The sequence below is a fragment of the Alexandromys fortis genome, unplaced genomic scaffold, assembly GCF_014885135.2.
Source record: "Alexandromys fortis isolate MF-2015 unplaced genomic scaffold, M_Fortis_MF-2015_v1.1 scaffold_67, whole genome shotgun sequence".
Lineage (NCBI taxonomy): Eukaryota > Metazoa > Chordata > Mammalia > Rodentia > Cricetidae > Alexandromys > Alexandromys fortis.
In genome coordinates, this window is record NW_026067945.1 from 9,071,160 (window position 1) to 9,093,188 (window position 22,029).

Below are 22,029 nucleotides of genomic sequence, written 5' to 3' on the forward strand. Positions count from 1 at the left end.
GCGTGTCAAGTCCCTAGATTAGCCTGAGCCTGCTGTCCTGGAATCACCCCTCCCAGCTATTCAGCCTCAGTGGCCACAAGTGAACACGTGGCTTGAACAGGCCACTACTCAACAAACCTCTTCAGGTTTGGGTCAGTGTGCCCCCCTCTCCCAGAATAAAGGCCTGCTGGGTCTCAGGACAAGTCTACCAAGAGTCACTCAAAAGGGTTCATCACAGGACAATGGCTGAAGCCGCCAACAAATTCTGGATATTAAAATGTCAATGAAGTTGCTCTTAGGAGAAATAATAACTTGTGCTTTTATTTGAACCGCTCTCCAGGTCCCAACCCCCTTTTAATATTGCCTTCTACTCACATAAAGAAATTGCTTTATCATCTAGTTTATAAAACTGGGTCTTCCCCGCCCCCAATCCGCAGTGATTTATTTTCTTTATAGGAAATATGTTAATGACTGGCCAGGAATCTAAATCTTAAAAGCATGCAAAAAAAATGAAATCTTTGAAAATGAAAACAAATGATTCTTTTTTTTCCCCCACCCTTTCAGGGAATTGCTGCTCCTTAAGATGCAGGAGGCAAGGCAGGGCGGAAAGAAATGACTCGAATTAGTTCCCTGAAAGCAGCCCCCCTGGCAAATGTCTCTCCCTTCCCATCTGCATACTGTCTGAGAAACTATCAAGTATTTCTGGAGCAACGGTGTCCCTAGTTCGAGAGAGCCAAAGTTCAAAGTCAGACAGACACTTCTAGCAGCTTGCTACAGCAAAAGAAACAAACACACTCGGGAAGGAACAGGCGTCTGGAGACTCAAAGGCAAGAGCTCCAAAGGGAGAAAGAGGGGATCATTTCAGAGTAGCAGGCATTGAGGAATGAATAGGAGTTGTCCAACAGGAGCGAGAGAAGACTGAACGGCCATCTAGAGCAGTGGTTCTCAACCTTCCCAATGCTGAGACTCTTGAATACAGTTCCTCATGCTGCGGTGACCCCAACCACAAAATGATTTTGGTTGCGGCTTCACAACTGTAATTCAGATACTGTTATGAATTGTAAATATTAATGTTTTCCAGCTGTCTTAGGTGACCCCTGTGAAGGGGCCTTTTGCCTCCCCCCCCCAGGGGTCATGACCCACAGACTGAGAACCACTGATCTAGAGGGCAAAGAGACAGCTGGAGATGCATGTGAACGGGGCTCGGTGCTCCACAGGGCAGCATGGGGAAGGAGCATCTGAAGTGTCCCAGGAATCCTTCTGGCGGTAGCGTGAGGACATAGGAGGGGGCAGCCCTGGAAGGCTAGCGAGGTGACCACGGCCCAGGTCCAGGCGAGAAGACAGATAGCCCAGACAGCCCACACTGGAGCAAGGCAGCATGGAGCATACGACGGACAGGTGGAAGGGGCACCTGGGAGGCGGGAGCCACAGGACGACATGGCAGGTCACTTGGCACCAGGCATTCACACAGAATGTGGGACGATGGCGGGCTGGCGGCCAAATGAAAAAAATGTGTTGTTAATGAGGAAGAAAAGGAAAGGCATGGTGGGAAGAGAGGGACCGGGAAGAAAGAGGCAAAGGAAAGAGGCATGAACAGGGCCGAGCTCCTGTCAGGGTTTCCCCATCTTCCCAATTAATTAATTAATTAATTAATTAATTAATTCTGTGGTGGGCAGCTCATTATTGCACACAGCTTTATCCCCTGCCACCTTTTGCGAGTACCCCATGCCCTTCTTTCCAGCTTCATGTACATAGTTCCCTTTGAGTTTTACTTTTGGTTGCTCTGGGGAGTATTTTAGAAGCCCATTGGACTTAGCAAAGGCCCGAGGAACTGCCTTGTCCTGTTATCCTCCCAATGGAGGATTCTTTGTTAGACCAGGGCAAAGAAACAGCCAAAGACTCTCTACTGTGGGCAGCTGGCGCTGCCTGGATCCTACCCACCCCCTGCCCCGGAGCTCGAGGTTTCAATTACCCTGCTATTGCAGCCCGCGAAGCAGGCTGACAGGTAGGTGATGCCGTCGGCCCCACACACTGGGGTGAAGGAATCGGTCTGGCATTCACAGTTCTTGTTGCACGGAGAGTAGGGGTCAAGGGCCGAGCCACGCGCTGAGCTGGAAATGAAGAGGTGAAGGGGACTCGTTAGAAGCTGGGGTGGACTAGGACTGTGGAGGGCATTCTGCTGTGATGGGCTTTGTGGTACCCTTGCTCAGCATGCTGCCCTGGTCTGCCTGTCCTTTCCCTTTTCATTCTTCCTGTCTTAGCCCTGGCTGACCTGCAAGTGCCTGTCCAGGGCCACTGCCAAGAGCCCACGCTGCTGTAGCCCTTTAGGTCTTCCATCAAAGTGAGGAGGGGAGTTGTTTGTTTATTTGTTTGTTTTGTAGTTTGTAACCTTGTGCCCTATGGACTGATGGCAGCTTAGGGTTGTCCACTCAAGGACACTATTCTAGATGGCCGCCCTAACCCACAATTCCTTCTGCACTGCTGGAGGCCCCCATGCCCGTCTGTTTCTCCCTCTCCTGCGTATAGGACGCCCAGCCTGGCTCCAACAGCTACCTTCCTACGGGTTCACTGTACTAAGAAATACAATGCGTGCTAGGGTGTTTTATACTCGCCTGTGCATTACAAAGACCAGATACCAAGAGCACATAAACAGGGGAGACCAAAAGGGAAATCGAGGCTGGACCAGCTGAATCGTCTGCCTGGATGTATATAGTGTCTGAGTGTGCAGAATGAGCGAGAGCTGGGTCGTGTAATCGCAGGCCTTGAGCTTTTTATTTGTTTGTTGTTTATTGGGCGCCGTGTCATTATACCGTGACCCGGTGCGTGCAGTTCTAACCACTGCAGTTACCGCTTGTACTGTTGGCCATCCACAGTGAGGGCTGCTGTTCAGAGTGAACTGCCAGCCGGAGGGGACTCTTGTGTGTGAGGAACTGGGGGGGGGGTTGCCTGACGTGCACCCAGGTCTGGGAGAAGCTGCCTCTTCCTGTTCTACTCTCAAAGGGTGGCAGCTGAGACCCAGCTCTCCCCAGTCTCCAGGCTCCTTACTGCAGCTCAGTGGTCTGCCTGGAGGAGGAGCCTGACTGTGTAACTTGAAGGGTAGCCACGGTGCAGCTTGTCTGGTCTAGACCCCACAGCTTGATTGTGTAACCTGCAGGGTAGCCACGGTGCAGCTTGTCTGGTCTAGACCCCACAGCCTGATTGTGTAACCTGCAGGGTAGCCATGGTGCAGCTTGTCTTGGCTAGACCCCACAGCCTGACTAACGTGCAGGGTAGCCACAGTGCAGTAGGTCTGGGCTAGACTCCACAGCTCCGGGTGGTCTCAGAGTCCCACAAGGAAAGGAGACACTGGGCATAGAGATAATATAACCCCATAATCTATTTGAAGAGCAATCGCTATGGGGACTCAGGTCCACAGTCCTGGGATAACAGCCAGGGTGTAAAGGAAAGAGACACCATAGCAACTGGCTGGCCCCTGACCTCCACCTTGTTTTTTTCTGTCCCTTTCTTCCCCCCACCTCTTAAACCTGCTCACCAAGGGCCAGACTTAGTAATGACTGTGTGAGTCGGATGGCAGCTTCTAACTCACGTAAGAATTATTGAAATTGATTCTGTCTTTTATTTTCAACTAAATTTCGAAATAAGGTTTATTGTTATTTTCTATCTTCGCATCATTCCTGAAGTCAAATGTCAGAAAGAGTGAGTGGACTGGAGAATGAGCGACTGCCCTGCTACGGTGGAGAAAAGGTTAGCTCCCAGAGGACAGGCTGAGTCTTCCAACGACAAGAAGAAATTAAGGTCTCCTGGGCTTTTCCTCTCAGCATCACTAGCAACCAAGCTAGCTCTATTAGCCTGTGTCAGAGAGTCCCTGGGCAGGGTTAAGCTACTTTTGTAAACCACAGTAACAGTGAAGGTATCCCTGGTATCCCTGGTGTGCCTGGGCAGGGTCAAGCTAAGAGTTTAGATACTTACTTGTTTCCATAGGGAACAGTGACCCCAGCGACAGGGCCTGTGTCACAGCCCAGGAAGAGGAAGGAGACGTAGCAGGCCGTGGACACTAGGTTGACTAGCATGGCCATCCGAATGGCCCCCAGAGCAGACAGGCTCAGCTTCTTCACCAAGAGGCCACCCAGGAAGATGCCCAGGCAGGCACAGGGGATTGCCGTCATCCCTAAGAAGCAGAACAATGTGGTGTGAGTAGCAGAAGAGGGGCTAGAAGGTGGCAAGGGCCCTGTGACTTCATGTGAAACGAGTGTCTTCATGATGGGCCTTATTTCTGTCCTCAGAGAACTCCCAGAAAACAAGGGGAGACAGATTTGGAAGTCAGTCATTGCGAGCCAAAACACACAATGCTGGCACACCATGCCTAGTGCCATCCAAAAGGATGTACGTGGGGCCAACGTACATGGTACATGAGTTGAATCCGGAAAGCTAGGGACCTAGATGTGAAATCCAGGAGATTTTGGGGAGCAATGGTATGGTCTTTGTATTAATTATCTATATCTATCTATATCTATCTACCTATCTATCTATCCATCCATCCATCTATCCATCTATCTATCTCCTATCCATCCATCATCTATCTATCTATCTATCTATCTATCTATCTATCTATCTATCTATCTATCTATCTATCTATCTATCTATCTATCCATCCATCCATCTATCCATCTATCTATCTATCTATCTATCTATCTATCTATCTATCTATCTATCTATCTATCTATCTATCTATCTATCTATCTATCTGTATTCTGTAGACCAGACTAGCTTCAAACACTTGGCAATCTTTTTACCTCAGCTATCCAAGTAATGGGATTAAAGGCATATCCTAGGAAGTTCAACTTCTCTGTGAATCAAGCATGTGAATGTATTTGTATACATGTACACATATGTGCCTGTATCGTGTAGAAGCCAGAGGATAGCCTTGGGTGTCATTTCTCAGGCACCTGGTTTTGAGATGCCCTCTCTCACTTTGGCCTTCATGTTTCTCACTGTATCTGAGTTCTGAGCATGGAACTCAGGTCCTCAGTCACCATGCCACATGAGCATCTCCGGGCATGTCTGCAGTCACCCCGAAAGGGGACTTAAGATTACCTGAGAGTTCTAGGTGGGGGAGATGGTTTAGTAGACAAAGTGACTGTCATGCAAGCGTGAAGACTAGAGCTGTGATCCCTAGAAGCCACAGAAATGCCAAGCAGGCCTGGTGGCATCAATATACAGGAGACAGAGAGGGGATCCTGGGGACAAGCCATTAAGGTAGTCTGGTGGAAAATGGCAAAGCGCCAAGCTCAGCAAGAGACTCCACCTCAAAAGATTAAGTGGGGGAGTAAATGAGGATATCAATATAAACTTCTTGCCTACACACACATTCCTATACACTTCAGTTGCAGACATACACACTTATACACGTGAACGAACACACATGGATTCAGCATACACACTCACACACTCTCAGACTTATCCAAACTTATACATGTGAACATGCACACACGAAACACACGCACACACACCCACGCTCTGAGGATTTTCTCTTCCTCTTCTAATGAGGCGAGGCAAGGCAAGGACAGTTCATAGGCTCCAAAGCTGTTAAAGCTGCAGGGCTCCCATGTCAGTGGAGGATGCCATTTAGCCAGTTCTGCCACGCCTCAGGAAGCGGTATCATTCTCATCACTATGTTCTGCAATACCTGGTTAATAATTAGTAAGTACACACAGTCTCTCTCTTCTACACAGAACTATCTCATAGGCAGCAGGCCCAAAAACTGTTCCCCAGGACTCTCGGAGACCCAGAGTACTGTCGGAGACCCAGAGGACCCTGCTGTCCCAATCTCCTCTCTGCGGGGGCTCTCTTCTGATTCATTTCATCTGCGACTCGTCTTTAAATTACTGAGTGTCATTTATCTACCGTGTAGATTATGCATGGCCATTTTCCAGTCTAGGCTGTCTCCTCCCTGCCAATCAACCAACCCCCAGGTCAATCGACTACATCAACCAGCTGGTACGTGCTGAGGGAATGCAAATTAATTTTTCATATTATGGTAAGAAAATAAAATTGGGAAGGCTTAGCTTGCCAAGGCCCTATCCTGGCCATGCTGGGAACAGACACGGACCTGTGTGTTACTGGCTGCCTCTGACATCTGAGCTTAGTTTCCACGTGACCTTGTCCTGTGAGCCTCCATCCCCAGCCCAGGCCACTGACCACTCTAACCACACCCGCTTTTTCTACTTTCTCTCCCTGGAAATGTCTAGGTGCCCAGGGTGCCGCAGTCTTTGCCTACACATTGGTTCTATTCCTAGGACACACTTGTCCATCTTTCCTGGAATGGTCTCCCCCCGCTTCTGAGAAGCTGCATCGGCCCCCACTCCTCTGGTGACATACAAGGGTGGATAAAACACCCGTGGTACCAGTGAGATCCCAGAAGTGGGATCTCAGAAGCCAGGTTAAAGCTGGGCAGGTGGTGGCCCACCTGTAACTGTGCATTTTGGAGGAAGAGACGGGATGTCCATGGTAAGCCATCCAGCTGGTCTAGCTGGCATCGGGGAGCTCTTGGTTCAGTAACAGTCTCCTGTTATCCCTAGGCAGAGTTCCTGTTGCCATGGTTCTCCCTGCCATCTAAAACTGCCGTGTTTATTTTTGCCCATCCTGTATCCTGCTCTCCTCCTCTATCAGCATGGAGTTTCCAGGAGGAAGGGTACCCTCTGCGTCCCATTCAGTCCAGCCCAAATCTCAGTGTCTAATAGAGCACCCTGCGCTGGACAACATTCAGACATCCCTTTGAGAAAGAGTGAGTCTGTGAGCAGATTGGATCTGTGTGGATAATCCTTGGTAACAACATGCCTACTCCCGGAGAGCATCTTGGGCTTTGTTTCATTTTCTAGTTGAGACAGTGGGGGTGTCACCTGGTGATGATGGTAACCATGGCAACAACAGGATTTCAGCACCTCTTCTCCCAGTCACTATTAGCTTCCCTTTCCCTTCCTCCATGATGTGTGTACATGTCCTTAACACCCCTGGCCATTGCCAGAACTTCACAGGACCAAAACTTCATCCTCATTAGATTGACTTATGCAGACTGAGCCCCTTTAATCTATACTCATAAATCAATGTCATCGGCCCCTGGCTTGTCTGCACTGCTCTTCTCTGAACTCTGACCCATTTGCTGATGACTTTGTGGGTGGCCCAGAGTCTTTCCTGCATAATACTGCACACACACTATCTTCCAGGAGCACAGGAGCCATTCTGACAGTATCTCCCTACATAAGCGTCCCCTAGTGCACCTTGCCTGCCCCTCCTGCAGTGGGCTGTCCCCAGTACACACTGATTGGATCTATGCCATTGGCTAGACATAGAGACAGGAGATGCTGGCTGTCTGCCTGAAGACTACGAAGAGACCCCCACCCCCTTTCTTCCCACCTTGTTAAGCACTCTAACAAGCAGGAACCATTGGGAAACAAACAGATGTTAGGTAGCAGAATTGTTTTTCTGACCTTCTGCCCCAGAGACTATTGATTTGTGTGTCGATAGAAAGCTTAGGCATTTGTTCCACAATAGGACCTGGCCCTGAAGATGCAACAGTGCAAACACAATCAAGATGGGAGACCATAGCAGAGAAGAAACCAGGAGGTGGGAGATAACCTCTGGGGTGCTGCTGCAGGGCCAAACCCCAGATCCTAGAGACAGCAAACACTACAGCTTCCACTATAAGGAGAGGTGGGTTTTTTCCCCTCCATTCTGCAAGTATTAAAAAGCTGCATTTTGCTCATACTCTGACCAAAGGGTAGGTGGCAAGAATGACTAGTGAAAAGAGAGAAGAAAAAAGTCCCCAAAAAAACAAAAAACCACCACCACCACCACCAACAACAACAACAAAAACAAACAAACACAAAAAAACTTGTATTCCTCTTCAGTTTTCAGGGAGGAAAATAATCTATGGCATGTTGTCATGATGGTCAGGGTTTAAATTTCTTTTTAATTTGAGATGTGAAACACACAAGACCATGCTGGTGAACTTTCCAATATGCAAACGCCCCCACAACCAGCACTCAGGTCAAGCTTAGAACAATTCCAGATGCCTGGCGTTTGGGAGTGTTTGATCCTCACTCAGCACTTTCATAAAAGCCACCAGTAGGGGTGCACACTTGGAACCCCAATGCTGGGCTGTAGGGATACACATGGAGCCCAGCATCATGCTAGCCAGCGAGAGACTTTGCATGGAAAACTAAGGTGTGGAGGGACTGAAGAGGACACCTGCTATAGATATCTGACCTTCACATGCATATGTGCGAATGTGTATCTGTAATCACATGCACAATTCACACACACGCAAACACACACACACACACACGCACACGCACATATGCGCAGCTGCCTAGGAGGCTCCTGGGTACCTCTGCCTAGTTGTAAGCCTCAAGGACAACTGTGGCTCTCTCTTCTTTTATCTTAGTTGACGATTCTTTTTTTTACGTCCCATAAATAAATTCTCTTTGTGTGTGACACATTTAAACTCAAACCCATTTACATGGACGCCTGTGTGGGAGTCCATCCTTTCCCAAGCTGTGTGGTATAGAATGAACAGTCTATAGTTTATTTACCCATTCTGCTGTAGACAGACATTTGGGCTGGTTCCAGTTTGAGAGAATTATGCACAAAACCGCTCCGAACGTTGTTATATATGCATATGCAAATGAGCGGACCTAAACACTCCATTCTGTTGGAGAAGTGCCCAGAAACGGAACTGACGGATCACAGCTCAGGCATATGCTGAGCTTTAATGGAGGGTGTAAAAACCGCCCGAAGCAGAGGTTCTGTCGTGCATTCCCATCGCAGTGTGGGTTCAAGTAAAAACAAGATTAATAATCAGACATAAAAAAAAAAAACAAGAAAAATCTCTCTCTCTCTCTCTCTCTCTCTCTCTCTCTCTCTCTCTCTCTCTCTCTCTCTCTCTCTCTCCCCACCCCCGTGTGTGTGTGTGTACATAGGTGTGTGAAGGCTAGAGGCTGAAGTCAGGTACCTCTATCTATGGCTCTCCACTTTAAGTTAAAATTTATTTTATGTATATGGCTATCTTGCCTGCATGTATGCTTGTGTACCATGTCTATGACTAATGCCCAGAAGCCAGAAGAGAGCTCTAAATCCCCTGACACTGGAGTTATTAGCACTTCTAAGCTACCATGTGGGTGATGGGAATTTAACCCGGGTACTCTGAGAGAGCAGTCCGTGCTCTTAACCTCTGAGCTGTTTTTTTTTTTAAGCCTCTGCACCTTTGTTTATTGAGATGGGTGGCTCACTGAAGTCAAGAGTTTGCCTATTGGCTAGACTGGCTGGGTTTGATGCTCACGGCCACCTATCACTCCAGCTCAAAGGGACCCCACACCTTCTTTGGACCTGCAGGCACCTGGAATGCACACGGCGCACACATACCCGTTCAGGCAAAGCACGCATACCTAAAATGACGTGATGAATCTTTGAACCAAAACAACTCCTGGGGCTGTAGAAATAGTTCAAGAGGTAAAGTCCCCGCTGTGGGGTGTATGGTGCTGAGATCATCCCTTAGCCTAATGAAAATCTATTAATCTACAATGGACGTGGATTGCTTTCTTCATGTGTGCTTCAAAATCTCCCGTTCACATCAGTCAAGGGACTTCCTGGCCTCTCATAATGCTTCCTACATGTACCTTCTATTGTTGTTGTTCTTTCTTATAATATGGTTTTGTTTTTAAATTATTATTATTATTATTATTATTATTATTATTATTATTATTATTATTATTATGCCTGAGTGTGTCATGGTACCCATGTTGATTCTCTTCCCCAAAGGTGGGTTCTGGGTTTTGAACTTGGGTCACCAGCCTTGAGTAACAAATACTTTGCCTGCTCAGCCATCTCACAGACCCTATAATACGTTTTTAGTATTTGTCTCAAGTATGAAAAAAATCCCACTCCGAAGTTCCTTGCAAAGAAAGGTCACAGATACGCCACACCACTATTGGCTTAGCATAGCCCTGCACACTTCCTGGCTCTCAGTGCATTCTCTGAGCCTCTGGGTATGACCGGAGGGCAAAGAGACCCACTCACCGAGCAGCTGGTTGGCAGAGGAGGTGGTGAGGTTGAACTGCTGTTCCAGGTACTTGCCCAGGAAGGCAGCGAAGCCGGCCACCACGGCAATCTCCATGCAGGCAGCCAGGACGATACAGGTGAACACGGGGTTTGAGAGCAGGTGCTTGGTGACCTTGGGGATCACTGTGGGGAGGAACAGAGAGCAAGGTCAAGGTCACACGTGTGGAGTGCCTACTCTTGAGACCTCATTAGAGACTCCTTGATTCATTCTTGCCTGTTTCTTTAAACAACACCCAAAGGCACTTGGGTGGCTCAGGCCAGAATCTTTATCTTTATGTAGGTCATTTGTAACTTTGAGAACTCTGGATTCAAAACACCAATATCCTACAAAGTAAGCCATCTTCTACTAAAACACGCTGCTCTATCTGGCTTCTTCAATGCCACAACTTCAGGGGCTCACAAGAGATAGGTATCTTTTAAGGAATTACAAGATTTTTTTTTTTTTTTTTTTTTTTTTTTTGTCCCTCACTCTACTCCAAAAGGAATTCTGTTTGGGAATTTTTCCCACAAGGTGAAAACTGTTACATATATAAGTTTTATACATCAAATTATTTAGGTATATGTCAACATGCCCAATATATAAGCAAAATTTAGAACTACACTCTATGCGCAGTCGGAGAATAGGTTTAACGTCATCAGTGTCAAGAAAGAAGTGAAGCTCTCATCTTTTACAAAATAAGTGTGAACCAAATCAAGTCTTCCTCTCAGCTCTTATCTGCAGGGCTGGCGCAATCCACGGGGGGCTGAGCTAACAGCGTTGATTTGATCATACCCTACATAGTAACTAATAAGATCAGCTTAAAGGTTTTACTGCTCAAGGGTCCACAGTTAGGGAGAGCCACAGCAGGGAGTCTATGATTTACAGTCTGGTACTCTAGGTTTTGGTCTACTTCTTGGTGCTGGGACAGTCCCAGGATGCTTGACCCTCCCTCCCCATTCCCAGACCTTGTGCCCCTTTGAGCGGCTTCCACATTGTACTGTATACTAGGTCTTCTTCATCTACCATAATGCTCTTCTCCTAAATGTTTACCACGCTCATACCCCGCCTCCCAGGTACACCTTCCTCATTGCCCAACCTAACCTGGAAGAGGTTCCCAGACCACTGCAGGTGCCCAGGGACTCAGGAGAGTTGGCTTGCAGCACGCACACCCTGGAGCTGTGCACTGTGTTACATCTCAGCAGGGCCTGACAGTGGTGTGGAGGCCACATGGTTCCATCTTATTTACTCTGGTCTAATTTGCATTACAGTATGGTTTCGCAAGTCACCAAAACTTCCTCTTCTATTGGTGCTGCTAAAAATTGGAGATTGGTTTCTGTACTTTGAAAATAAGTACAATTACGTAAGTTTCTAGTAAGTAGAGTTCTTGGCACATGGTCTTCAATCAGCTCTCCTCAATTGATGTGTATATCCCGGATGATGCTAGGTTGGCCCCATCTTTTCTGCACTGATGCCTTTCTTTCTCTTTCTTCCTTCTTTCCTTCCTTTCTTTTTTTTTTCTTTCTTTCTTGTGTGTAAATGCAGATGCACGAATGCCAAAACATGCATATGGAGGTCAGCCTTGGGTGTCAGTACTTTCCTTTCACTTTGAGATAGTTCATATATCTCCTTCTTGCCTTCCTACCACAGGTTAGTAGGCCTGCAGGGTTTCTGGGGATTCTCCTATCTCCGCCTCCTACTTCCCCGAAGTTAGATATTTGTGCCGTTCATCCAGCTTTTACATAGACTCTGGGGATTCAGACTTAGGTCTTTAGACTTGCACGGCAAACACTTTTACCAAGTAAACCATCTCAGACTCCACACATTTATTTTGGTGTCTGTACTGGACACCAAAATCTACACATGCTCAAATCTATTATATTGCATACTATTGGTCTGTCACTCATGCCCGTTCTTTCATGTACCGTGAGTCTTTTCTAAACCACTAACATCAAGTACAAGGCGGATGCTATGCAAGTAGCTGCTAGAGCACATTGTGTAGGGGATCCTGATAACGACAAAGTCTGTACTCGTTCAGTACAGATGCAGTTGTCCGTGGCGTGCATTTCAAGCAGCAGTTAGTTAGGTCTGCGGATGTAGAACTTACACAGATGGAAGCCAGTGGTATTTACAAAATAATTAACCAAATAGAGCTGATTCATCAAGAGCTATGGCTTAAGACAAGCAAACTTGATTTCAAGTAATTTGAAGACAAGTCTTATTTAAATCATAAATAATTCACTATAAATAGTAAGGATAGAGGTGAGCTGTAGGTTACGGCAAACATTGTCCAAGTGTTGTGCTGTGATTAGACTTGGGGCTGGTTGGTAATGGGGCTCAGTAAAGTGGCTTGCCTCGCATGCACATAGCCTTGGGTTTGATCTCTAGGGCTGCACAAAACAGACTGGCAATCTCAGCCCCTGGGAGGTTGAAGCAGGAGGATCAAGATGGTTCTCAGCTACATAATGGGTTTGGGGCCAGCCTGCGATGATACACACACAAAAAAAGGAGAATTCTATTTTGTTATACTCATATTAGTAAGAAAAATGAGGCATGGTGACAGGGTCTACTTGTTTCTCTTTGTGCACATGGAAAAGATCAGATGCAGAGACTCATGAGAAGTCAGATTAAGTATTAGAAAAGCCCAGTAAAGTGCTTGTGGTCATATAAAATGAATAGGTGGGCTGGGAGCCCAACCCTGCACTCCAAGGTGACGACTGAGCCAGCTGTCCTAAAGAAGAGAGCTAATTACACAGGCTCAATTGCATCTCCTAGGAGATGAAACCTCCAAATGGCCCATCTAATTAGAATAAAATAATAATAGGAGACACATAAGTTTTTAATAACGTTAACAGACAAGCTCAATGCATCAAAATGACAGAACAATAGGCCAGGGACTGGCAGATATACAAAACTTAAAAATTTTCATCTCTGGGAAAGACATCAAGTTTCCAAAGTGAAACTCTCCAGAGGTGTGTGGGGGTGGGGTGGGGGAGGATTTAAGGGTTTAGTTACAGCACGGTGCTAGACCAGATGAGTGGAAGCCGGGATTACTGTGGACTGAGCCCTGAATCCCACATCCAAAGGAACATAGTCAATAACCAGAGTCGATGGCCTCGGCTGTTCTGCTTGTGTGTCTGAGGCTTTAGGAAGGCAGCGTGAGGGTTAATGGGATGTGCAAGAAAAAAAATTAAAGTCAAAACTTTACGAAGTGTATGAACCAAGACGGCAAACAAACAGCTTCAAGCCCTCGGACTTCATGCCTGCACACTGTGCTTAGAGTTTCCTGGTCTGTATGGGCACGCTGTGTGTATACTTTACACGCCTTTAAACATTTATGGCAATCTGACTTTTCAGAAGTATCATTTCAAATAAATGCCCAGGAGTGTTTGCTTTTAAGATCTGTGTTTAAATGTTAAGAAACTTTCCTTTGTTAAATCCATATTGTTTTAAAGTATTGTGCAAATACTCAGAGAACTGTTGACTCGGCAGCGTTTAAAGTGGAGCTCAATAAATACGGAAAGCGAACACAATGGGCATAAACAGAGGGTGATTTGTTCTTTATGGACAAGAGTGCTTTGGGTATCAAGACTGGTAAATCACTGCTGAGGGGCCAAGGTAAACTTGAGACAGGGTGTGCCAAGCACGAGGCTAGTCTGTACCCAGAATCAGGGACTAGTGGTCATAGCCACACACTGGAGGGAGGGCAATCACGTGGTCGCAGCAGCTCCCTGGAATGGGTGACTATGAACCTAAGTCCTGGCTGCTGTTGTGTCATGGCAGACACCACTGTTACTTAGTCACTGTGCTCTTTCAGATGACACAGAGGTTCTGGAAGCCCTGCCAGCAGTGAAGCGTCAGGTTCGAGACAATCCAGGTAGATCTAGGATCTCTGCCATGCTTTTGCTGTAGGCTTTATTTCCTCAGGGGGAGTGCAGTCTCTGCCAAGTGGGATTCCAGAATAGGAGCTTTGTATTCCCCTTGGATCACACCACCAGAAGCCTCCCGCAGCAAAGTTTATCTGGCTCCAAAATGACACTGGCGATGATGGTTTGAGTCAATTAGCACATTTCTGCAGACCTCACCATGGCCTTAATCTTCATTAGATTCTTCATGATCTGTTTCAGGATAGGAAGGGCTCTGGCCCCATGAAGATGCAATTCCGGTTAATAGAACATTTCTGTATTTCTTCAGACTTTTAATTATTCTCGAGTTCATTCCACTCTGCAAGAAGAGCTCCTAGTTAAGACAGGAGCCTTCCTGCTTGCCTTAAAGCCTAATGGCTAACTTCTCCTTGAATCAGATGTGAAAATGATTAAGTTCGAGAATCACTGGGCTGGGGGAAGGCCTGGGATGCCGTATTTGCCTGACCCTTTTCTCTCTGTAGCTAAGCTGACTGGCTTCCTCAAGTTCTGCTTTCTTCCTCCCACATTCAGCCTCCCATGCACAATTTTATCGTAACAACTTGCGGCCATCAAAAGCCGACTCCCTTTTCACAGGTTCAGCCCACCTTTCCAGACCCCTCCCATTGCTTGGAAATGAGGCCTTAGTTAGCGTGCTTTAGGGCTGTCCTAGTGCCTCAAGCAGATTGCTAAACCCATAAAAGTCAGCCTTTCAAGGAAGGAGTGGCTAAGGCGTGGCCCAGATGAACAGAGAGGGGTGAACCAGGGCCACAACAGACCACTGAACATCTGCAGCCTCCTTAGCCATTTAACTCTCTGTTACTGATTTAGCCTTGGTACTGGAGCTGAGGTCTAAGGGGTTGGATTGAATCATCTACCAACCTGGGAAACCTTTCGCGCTCTCACTGGGAGCCCACTGCTGTCACCAGTAGGATGGTACCATCTTGGAAATAGCACAGGGCAGCCAGCTCCATGGAAAGCAGGCTGTCTACTGTGAGCCCCCGGAAGACATTCCCGAGGGACAGAGGACTGTTGTTCATTTATGGGTCATTTGGGGACATCCTAAGAACTAATGTCATTGGGACTTTGTCTATGTGGCAAATGCCATCCTAAGTGTTCATCATCAACTCACAGACTCACAATAAACATGATCTTAGAACCATGGAATGCTCCATTTAAAAATGGGGAAACTGAGGCAGGAATGGTCCCACAATTAGAGCAACATAGCAGAAACTCCAGCCACAGCACCAGCCACCACAGCACATTGTGATAAGGGTGTTGTTCTGTCCTGGATTCTCTGAGCCACTATTGTTATTATGAAGATTAAGCAAGCAGGCTGGACCTGCTGGTAAGAAGTAGCGTTTCACTCTCACAAATATTAGTAAAAATTCTCATTGAGCCTGGGTGTCTCAGCCTATTGCTGTGTTAAGAAACCATGACCAAGGTACCTAATAGAAGGAAGGGTTTATTTGGGGCTTACAGTTTCAGAGGGAGAGTCTATGACAATTACGGGGGCGAGCAGGATGGGCCAACTCATAGCCTGAGTGGTAGCTGGGTTTGTCAGCCCACCAATTCTACCTCATTCTCATCAACAGGAAGAGCTCTTAAGCATGGCTCTAGCACGTTCACCCTGTGCAGCAAGCAGCAAAGGGCAGGGCCAGACCTCCTGCTTTTAGGCCCCCACAGCTCGCCCTGACCTCTTCTGTGGCTCTCTTGCGGGAACTAGCTCCCAACTGTTCCGTCCTTAGAAGAAAACAGGCATAGGGCAACACTTTCTTTGTAAGAAGAAAGTGTGGCCCGGGTAAGCAAACAAAAAAGTACTGGCCCCAAACAAACACTTAGAATGAAACCTAAGTGTGAGCTGGTGTGTGTGTGAACTGGTGTGTGCTGGCCAGGGCAGCCATAGCCAAGAACTGATTGGGACCACCAGGAGGGTCTAAGAGAAAAGGCGCGGTGGGGCCACTCACAAGTTTACTTAAGAGTCAGACTATAGTTCCACACTAGTGTTACCCAGGGTCTTCCCTTTCTATGGGTGGCCTGAGAGGTACAGGCTTACCCAGGGAGGACAGAGAGGACAGGAGGAAGGAGGCTCAGAGGCAGTGACTACTTTTTACGACCCAAGCATTGTATCTTTCCAAGGCAAAGACAGCAGTGAGAAAATGGCTTAGGCAATAACAAGTCTTGGAAGCAAACAGGCACCTCTACTTCACGCCTGTGTCTAAACACCTCCGCTGTGAAAATGCGTTCTGTCCTGCTGCCATACAGGGCTCGCTGTACCTCCTAGTTCTTCTGGAAGTGAAAACCCAGAAATGTGAGAATTCTTTCCTGGAAAGTTTACAAAGGCAAACAGTAGCATTCTGGTAAAGCAAACTGACACACAGTCTACCTCAAAACCGAGCTCCTACCCCCTACCCAGCTTGCTTGCAGCAGGACCTCATGACACTCAGGTCACTGGCGGAGCCCATTCTGTCCCAACTTGTTTGTGACAGAATTCTCTCAGCACTTGAATTTATGTAAGCTCAACTGTGGGGAAGTAGCAGGGGTGGGTGGTGAGAGGAGGAGGTGCTCTGATCTTCATGGGGACTCATGGGGACCCAGCAAGGGTCGTCCTTGTCTCTGGTATTCATTTCCAGTTAGGAATTTACTTAGAATCACTTTAGGGACTTTCAGATATCATCATCCCTGAGCCTCTCCTTCTTGCTTTGCCTCAAGGGAGCAGACTTTCCCGGAGGGTGGATACAAAGTGGTATTGCAAGGCACCATACCGGTAGAGTTGACTCAAACTGCTGGCGAGGAAACTAGGGTTGATAAAACAAAGTCTTTTATCTGAAGGTCAGTGCCAAGGCACTGATGATCCATTCATAATGCACCCAGGACTTCTGTTTCAGATACCAGACACTCTGCTACACATGGAACTATCCCCATCTGACTTCTACCACACTCTTTTCTAAATCACACACAAACCAGATGTCCATCTCCAAACCACACCCGAGTACACAATGTCCATGCCTGCTGCCTCAGCTTGCCCTCAGAGCAAGGTCACTGTCCTCTTCTCTCGTCCTTCCAGGTAGTCCTTCAGGGTGGAATCTTCAAGCACACGCTCTATGGTCCCTACTACATCCTTCTGAACTGTATGGGGTCCTTTCATCTTGTACTCTGGACTCTGCAAGCCTTTGCTAATGGTTACAGAGGTAGTATAGTCACAACCATGCAGCTATGAGAAATCTGGATTAAAATTACATCATCCAGCCTTCCATGGAGCTGGCCTTCTTGGAGCTGTTAACAGGCTGATATGAAACATGACCCTCAAATGGGGAGAGATGGTTCAGCTGGTAAAGGGCCTGCTACACCAGCCGGACCTGAGTTCAGTCCCTGATATCCATGGAAAAGAACGTGGCATGGCGGTACACATGTGCTGGCTAGTCTTAGGTCAACTTGGCATAGCTAATTATCTAAAAGGAGGGAGCCCCAATTGAGAAGATGCCTCCCAAAGGTCAGGATGTAGGGTAGCTTGTAGAGTGTTTTTTTTTGTTTGTTTTTCTTTTTGATTTTTGGAGACACGGTTTCTCTGTATGACAATTTTGGCTGTCCCGACCTCTCTTTGTAGACCAGGTTGGCCTCGAACTCACTGAGATCCACCTGCCTCTGCCTCCTAAGTGCTGGGATTAAAGGCGTGCGCCACCACTACCTAGAACATTTTCTTGATTAGTGACTGATAGGGGAGAGTCCAACCCATGATGGGTTATGCCACCCCTGGGCTGGTGGTCCTGGGTTCTATAAGAAAGCAGGCTGAGCAAGCCATAAGGAGCAACACCCCGCCATGGCCTCTGCATCAGCTCCTGCTTCTAGGTTCCTGCCCTGCTAAAGTTCCTGTCCTCACTTCCTCCTGTGATGAACAATGATATGGAAGTAGAGCCAAATAAACCCGTTTCTCCTCAACCTGATTTTGGTCGTGGTGTTTCATCATAGCAATAGTAACCCTAGCGAAGAAACATGCTTGTTATGCTAACACCTGGAAGGTGCCAAGAAACAGCTCTCCCTGTGTCTTGCTGGCTAGCCAGTCTACATAATCCCACCAGTTTCAGGCTAGTGAGAACCCTATCTGAACAAAAACACAACAACACAATAAAGAAGACAACAAATCTGCGGATGGCTCCTCAGGAATGAGCGCATGAGGTTGAGCTCTGGTCTCTGTATTTATGTGCACATGTGCACATGTCCGTCTGCACACACATATGAACTTGCCTTTCCCCCCTACAACGTGAGAAGGTCATGGACAGGTTTCCACCTGTTTGGATAGCCACTGCTTTCCCACCCTGATGTTGTTCTGGTTCAAAGACGTCCCTCTGGGAAACGCTACCTTCTAGCTATTTCCTTTGCCTATTCGTTAAGCAGACAGTCTGACACGCCAACCATGCCCGGCATCCTCCTGCATGCCCTCTTCTGTTCGGCTCAGTGGCTTTGCTGAAACAGCCAGAAGAGAGCATCACACGAAGGGGTACTCCAGGGCTGCCTCCCAGCGGGCACCCCACGCTAAGAACACCATGAACTCACTGACCAGCCTGGTCCCTGGTGAGTCCTAACCAAAGCCCTGGGACCCAGCAGGATGTGAGGCGCAGCCTGGCACAGGACTGCCAGGGTTTGGGACAGAAGATTGGTTTTTTTCACCATGGAAGCAAGAACGCAGAATTTCACAGTACATCTACAGGATGAGAGAGGTCAGTTGTGGAGACAAGTCACGCAATAGACGACATTCAGCAGGCAGCACGAGCATGCTCAGACTACCAGGCTCCTCAAACACACACTTGAATGAAAGGAACAGGCGCCCAATAAGAAAAATGGAGCAGAAAGCAACTGCTGAGCTGAGAAGGGATGGAAGAAGCCAGGGCTGGAGCGGGGTCCAACAGGCCCTTCCTGACACAGGTGGGTCACTTGTGGGCTTATGGAGGCAGACAGACGTGTACAGCTTTTACCGTGTGTTCCCAGGTAGGTCATATGGAAGCCACCACCTGGGTGGGCTGGCGAAGAGGTGGCTGGGATGATTCAAGAAAACAAAACGCCACTAGGCCTGGTAATGCCCCTTCCATGATCCCTTCATTCCTCCTCTTACCACAGGGGAGGATGTAGTACAAGGGTGTCAACAAAAACGGGAGTCTCCACCTTCATGGAGGTACAAAGAAAGTCATATGTCACCTGTCAGAAAGTAAAATGAAGCCATGCCAGGGAAGGGGTCCCTCCAGTAAGTCAGGAAGCTTCCTCAGTGAGGAAATAGAAAGGGTACAAAACAACAATAACAACAACAAAACCCAAACCAAAAAACTCTGAAATACGTTTCAATGATGATTCCAAATAACCTCAAGCTGCCAATGAAGATGAGGCATTATGGATGGGTTTAGGTCAGGAAGGGACCCTGGGTGGACAGCAGCTGGGGGAAACTGGGGACAGGATCCAGCCGTTGAGGTTTAGCAGAGAAGGGCCACTGAACACAGTGCTGGGCTGGGCTGGGCTGGGCCAGGGTGACATCTCAAGGCAGAGCTGTGTTCCTCTCCCAATGAGGTTGCACTAGAGAAAGTGCACAGGGCTCAGCTGTCTTTTCAAGGACATCGAGAGGCCACTTGTCTGTTTTGTGTGTGTGTGTGTGTGTGTGTGTGTGTGTGTGTGTGTGTGCGCGCGCGCGCATTTGCCTGTGAAGGGCTGAGACAAGAGCCCTCAGCTCATCTTCTGTCTGCCCCTCTAGAGATCAAAGTCAGGGCTCACTCTGAGTGTTCTGAGCCTTGACCTAGGCAGTTACACTGACCCCGCAGGTCAGGACCTACCAGACCCAGCAGGGAGCAGGGGCTTCCTTCCTTTTCAGCTGCAGCCCCATTGGAAGCTACCTTGTTTTAGGGGACATCTGTGCCGCTGCAGGAGACAGTTGGCATACACACTGCTAAAAGTTCACTTAGCACCTGGTGATGCCACTTGTTTCTCTACGAGTGTCCACATCATGCGAAGCTTATGGAGACAGGCTTTGTTTTCTCCACACTGATTCAAGTGTCCTTCCTTCCTTCCCATCTCTAAGTTTGATTTCCACCTCTGTAGAATTGTGCCAGTGGCTCACAGGGATGGAGAGATTCAATGGAGAAATGGATGAGAACCAGCATTTTCGTTGTTGCGCTTGTTTGTGGTGGTGGTGGTAGTGTGTGTGTGTGTGTGTGTGTGTGTGTGTGTGTGTGTTCAGGCACTTCTATAGAGACCAGAAATTGATGTTGAGTGTCTTCCTTATAGTGCTCTCCATCCTCCAGTCTGAGACAGAGCCGCTCACTGAATCTGGAGCTTGCTGATTCAGCTAGACTGGCTGAGAGCCCCACGGCCTTGCCTGTCTCTACTTCCTGATTATGGGTGTGTGTGCCACTGCGCCTGGCATTTTATATGGACGCTGGAGATCTGAACTCAGGCGCTTAGGCTTCTGTGGCAAGCACTTTACTGAGTCATGCTATCAGCCCCTGCTTGTGTGTGTGTGTGTGCGTGTGTGTGTACACATGCTAGCAAAGTGTTCATTTGTTACTTCATTCATTAAAATGGCACCATTTTCATGACAGGCACTGCCTCGCACTATAAATAAACAGATGCATGAGAGCTTTGTTCTGGAGTAGATGCAGAGCACCACTCTGGGGGGGACCAGACTACAGTGGGGACGTAGCAGTAGTAGGGACTTTGCAGAGGCTAAGTCAATGTTAGGGCAATGCAGCTGACCTTGTCCAGAACACAACAAGGCATGCACCTAGAATGGCAATGCATGCATGCATGCATGCATGTGTGCGTGTATATACACGTGTGACACATGTGCACTCAAAAAGGGGTGGAAGGACAGAGACATACCAACAGTGCATCAAGGGGAGAAGGCTATTTGAGGCAAAACGAAGAGCAAAGAGGGGGTGTCCTGATGCACTGCACAAATCACACAAAGCAAGCAGATCAAGGGGCGGGGGGGGGGGCGGATCACTTCACTGGGGATCCAGATCCCGTCCATCAAGGCTTCCCAGGTTATCTGGGACAACTTAAAAATAAAATGCGAAACTACAGACGTGACATCGATCGCAGCACCCGCAAGCACCACACATGTTTGCTATGGAAACATGCCTGTGTCTATCACACAGCTGTGGGGGTGAGGTTTCACAGACAAGTGATATGATTGAGTGCTTATTTTATAACAATGACTGATTTGTATTTATTCGTGTGTGTGTCTACACACACATGAATATGCAGTGTGCCATGGCATGTATGTGAAGGGTGAAGGTCAGAGGACAGCTTGCAGGCATCAGTTCTTTTTGCTGACCACGTCAATTCTGGGGATGAAACAGATGGGGTCAGGCTTGGCAGGAAGCACCTTTATTCAGTGAGCCACCTTACTGGCCCTGGGTTATCTATTACACTCTCATGGAGTGGTTCTCCTCTCTAGGCTGCCTTTCATTAATTCTGCACACACTGTACAGCTACTGGGTCCAAGAGGGTCATGCCCCGTGCCAGTATTGGCATAAAAGGGGACGGAAGAAGAGTACCAGGCGCCAGGATGAAGGTGACAGTGAGGGCACCTCAAGTGTGGGGTCACCGGGGCAGAAGCGCCCCAGGGCCAAGGCTTAGAAGCAAAGACATTTGGTGGCGTGTTGAGATCCAGCATTAAGCCTGGGTTTGGCAGCCTCCCACCCGGGGGCGACTCTGCAGCTTAATAAACCCAAGCATGTGTTTGTCCGCCTTCTGCTTTACCGAAGTGCTTATGGGATAGGCGCTACAAAGCTGGGGACTTCCAGGCTAGCCTGAAACCAGAGTCCATGCTTTCCACCCCTCATCTTCTGCAGAGAGCTGCAAACTCAGACAACGGCCGGCTCTGTTGGCGACAAACACCCATGTCACGACAGGGTGAGCACCCTGTATACCGTGATAAATAGGACAGACAGCTGCTGTACAGAAGAAGCCAGATCCCCCATGTTAAAGCCAAGGAGAGCTAAATGTCGTGACCAAGGTGCAAGGCGGCACAGCAGGGAAGTGGCTGAGCTGAACTGGAGCTCAGGACGT

At 48.0% G+C, this 22,029-nt stretch overlaps 1 protein-coding gene across 1 annotated transcript in view; it reads right to left on the minus strand.

The window, feature by feature from the left end:
- Slco3a1 (solute carrier organic anion transporter family member 3A1) overlaps positions 1-22,029 on the minus strand; it is a 220,127-nt gene that overhangs the window by 41,740 nt on the left and 156,358 nt on the right. The window contains exons 5-7 of the mRNA XM_050149153.1: positions 10,054-10,218; positions 3,949-4,147; positions 1,952-2,090 (exon numbers count right to left, since the gene is read on the minus strand). Coding sequence (XP_050005110.1) covers positions 1,952-2,090; positions 3,949-4,147; positions 10,054-10,218 — 503 coding nt within the window. The remainder of the gene's footprint in view (positions 1-1,951; positions 2,091-3,948; positions 4,148-10,053; positions 10,219-22,029) is intronic.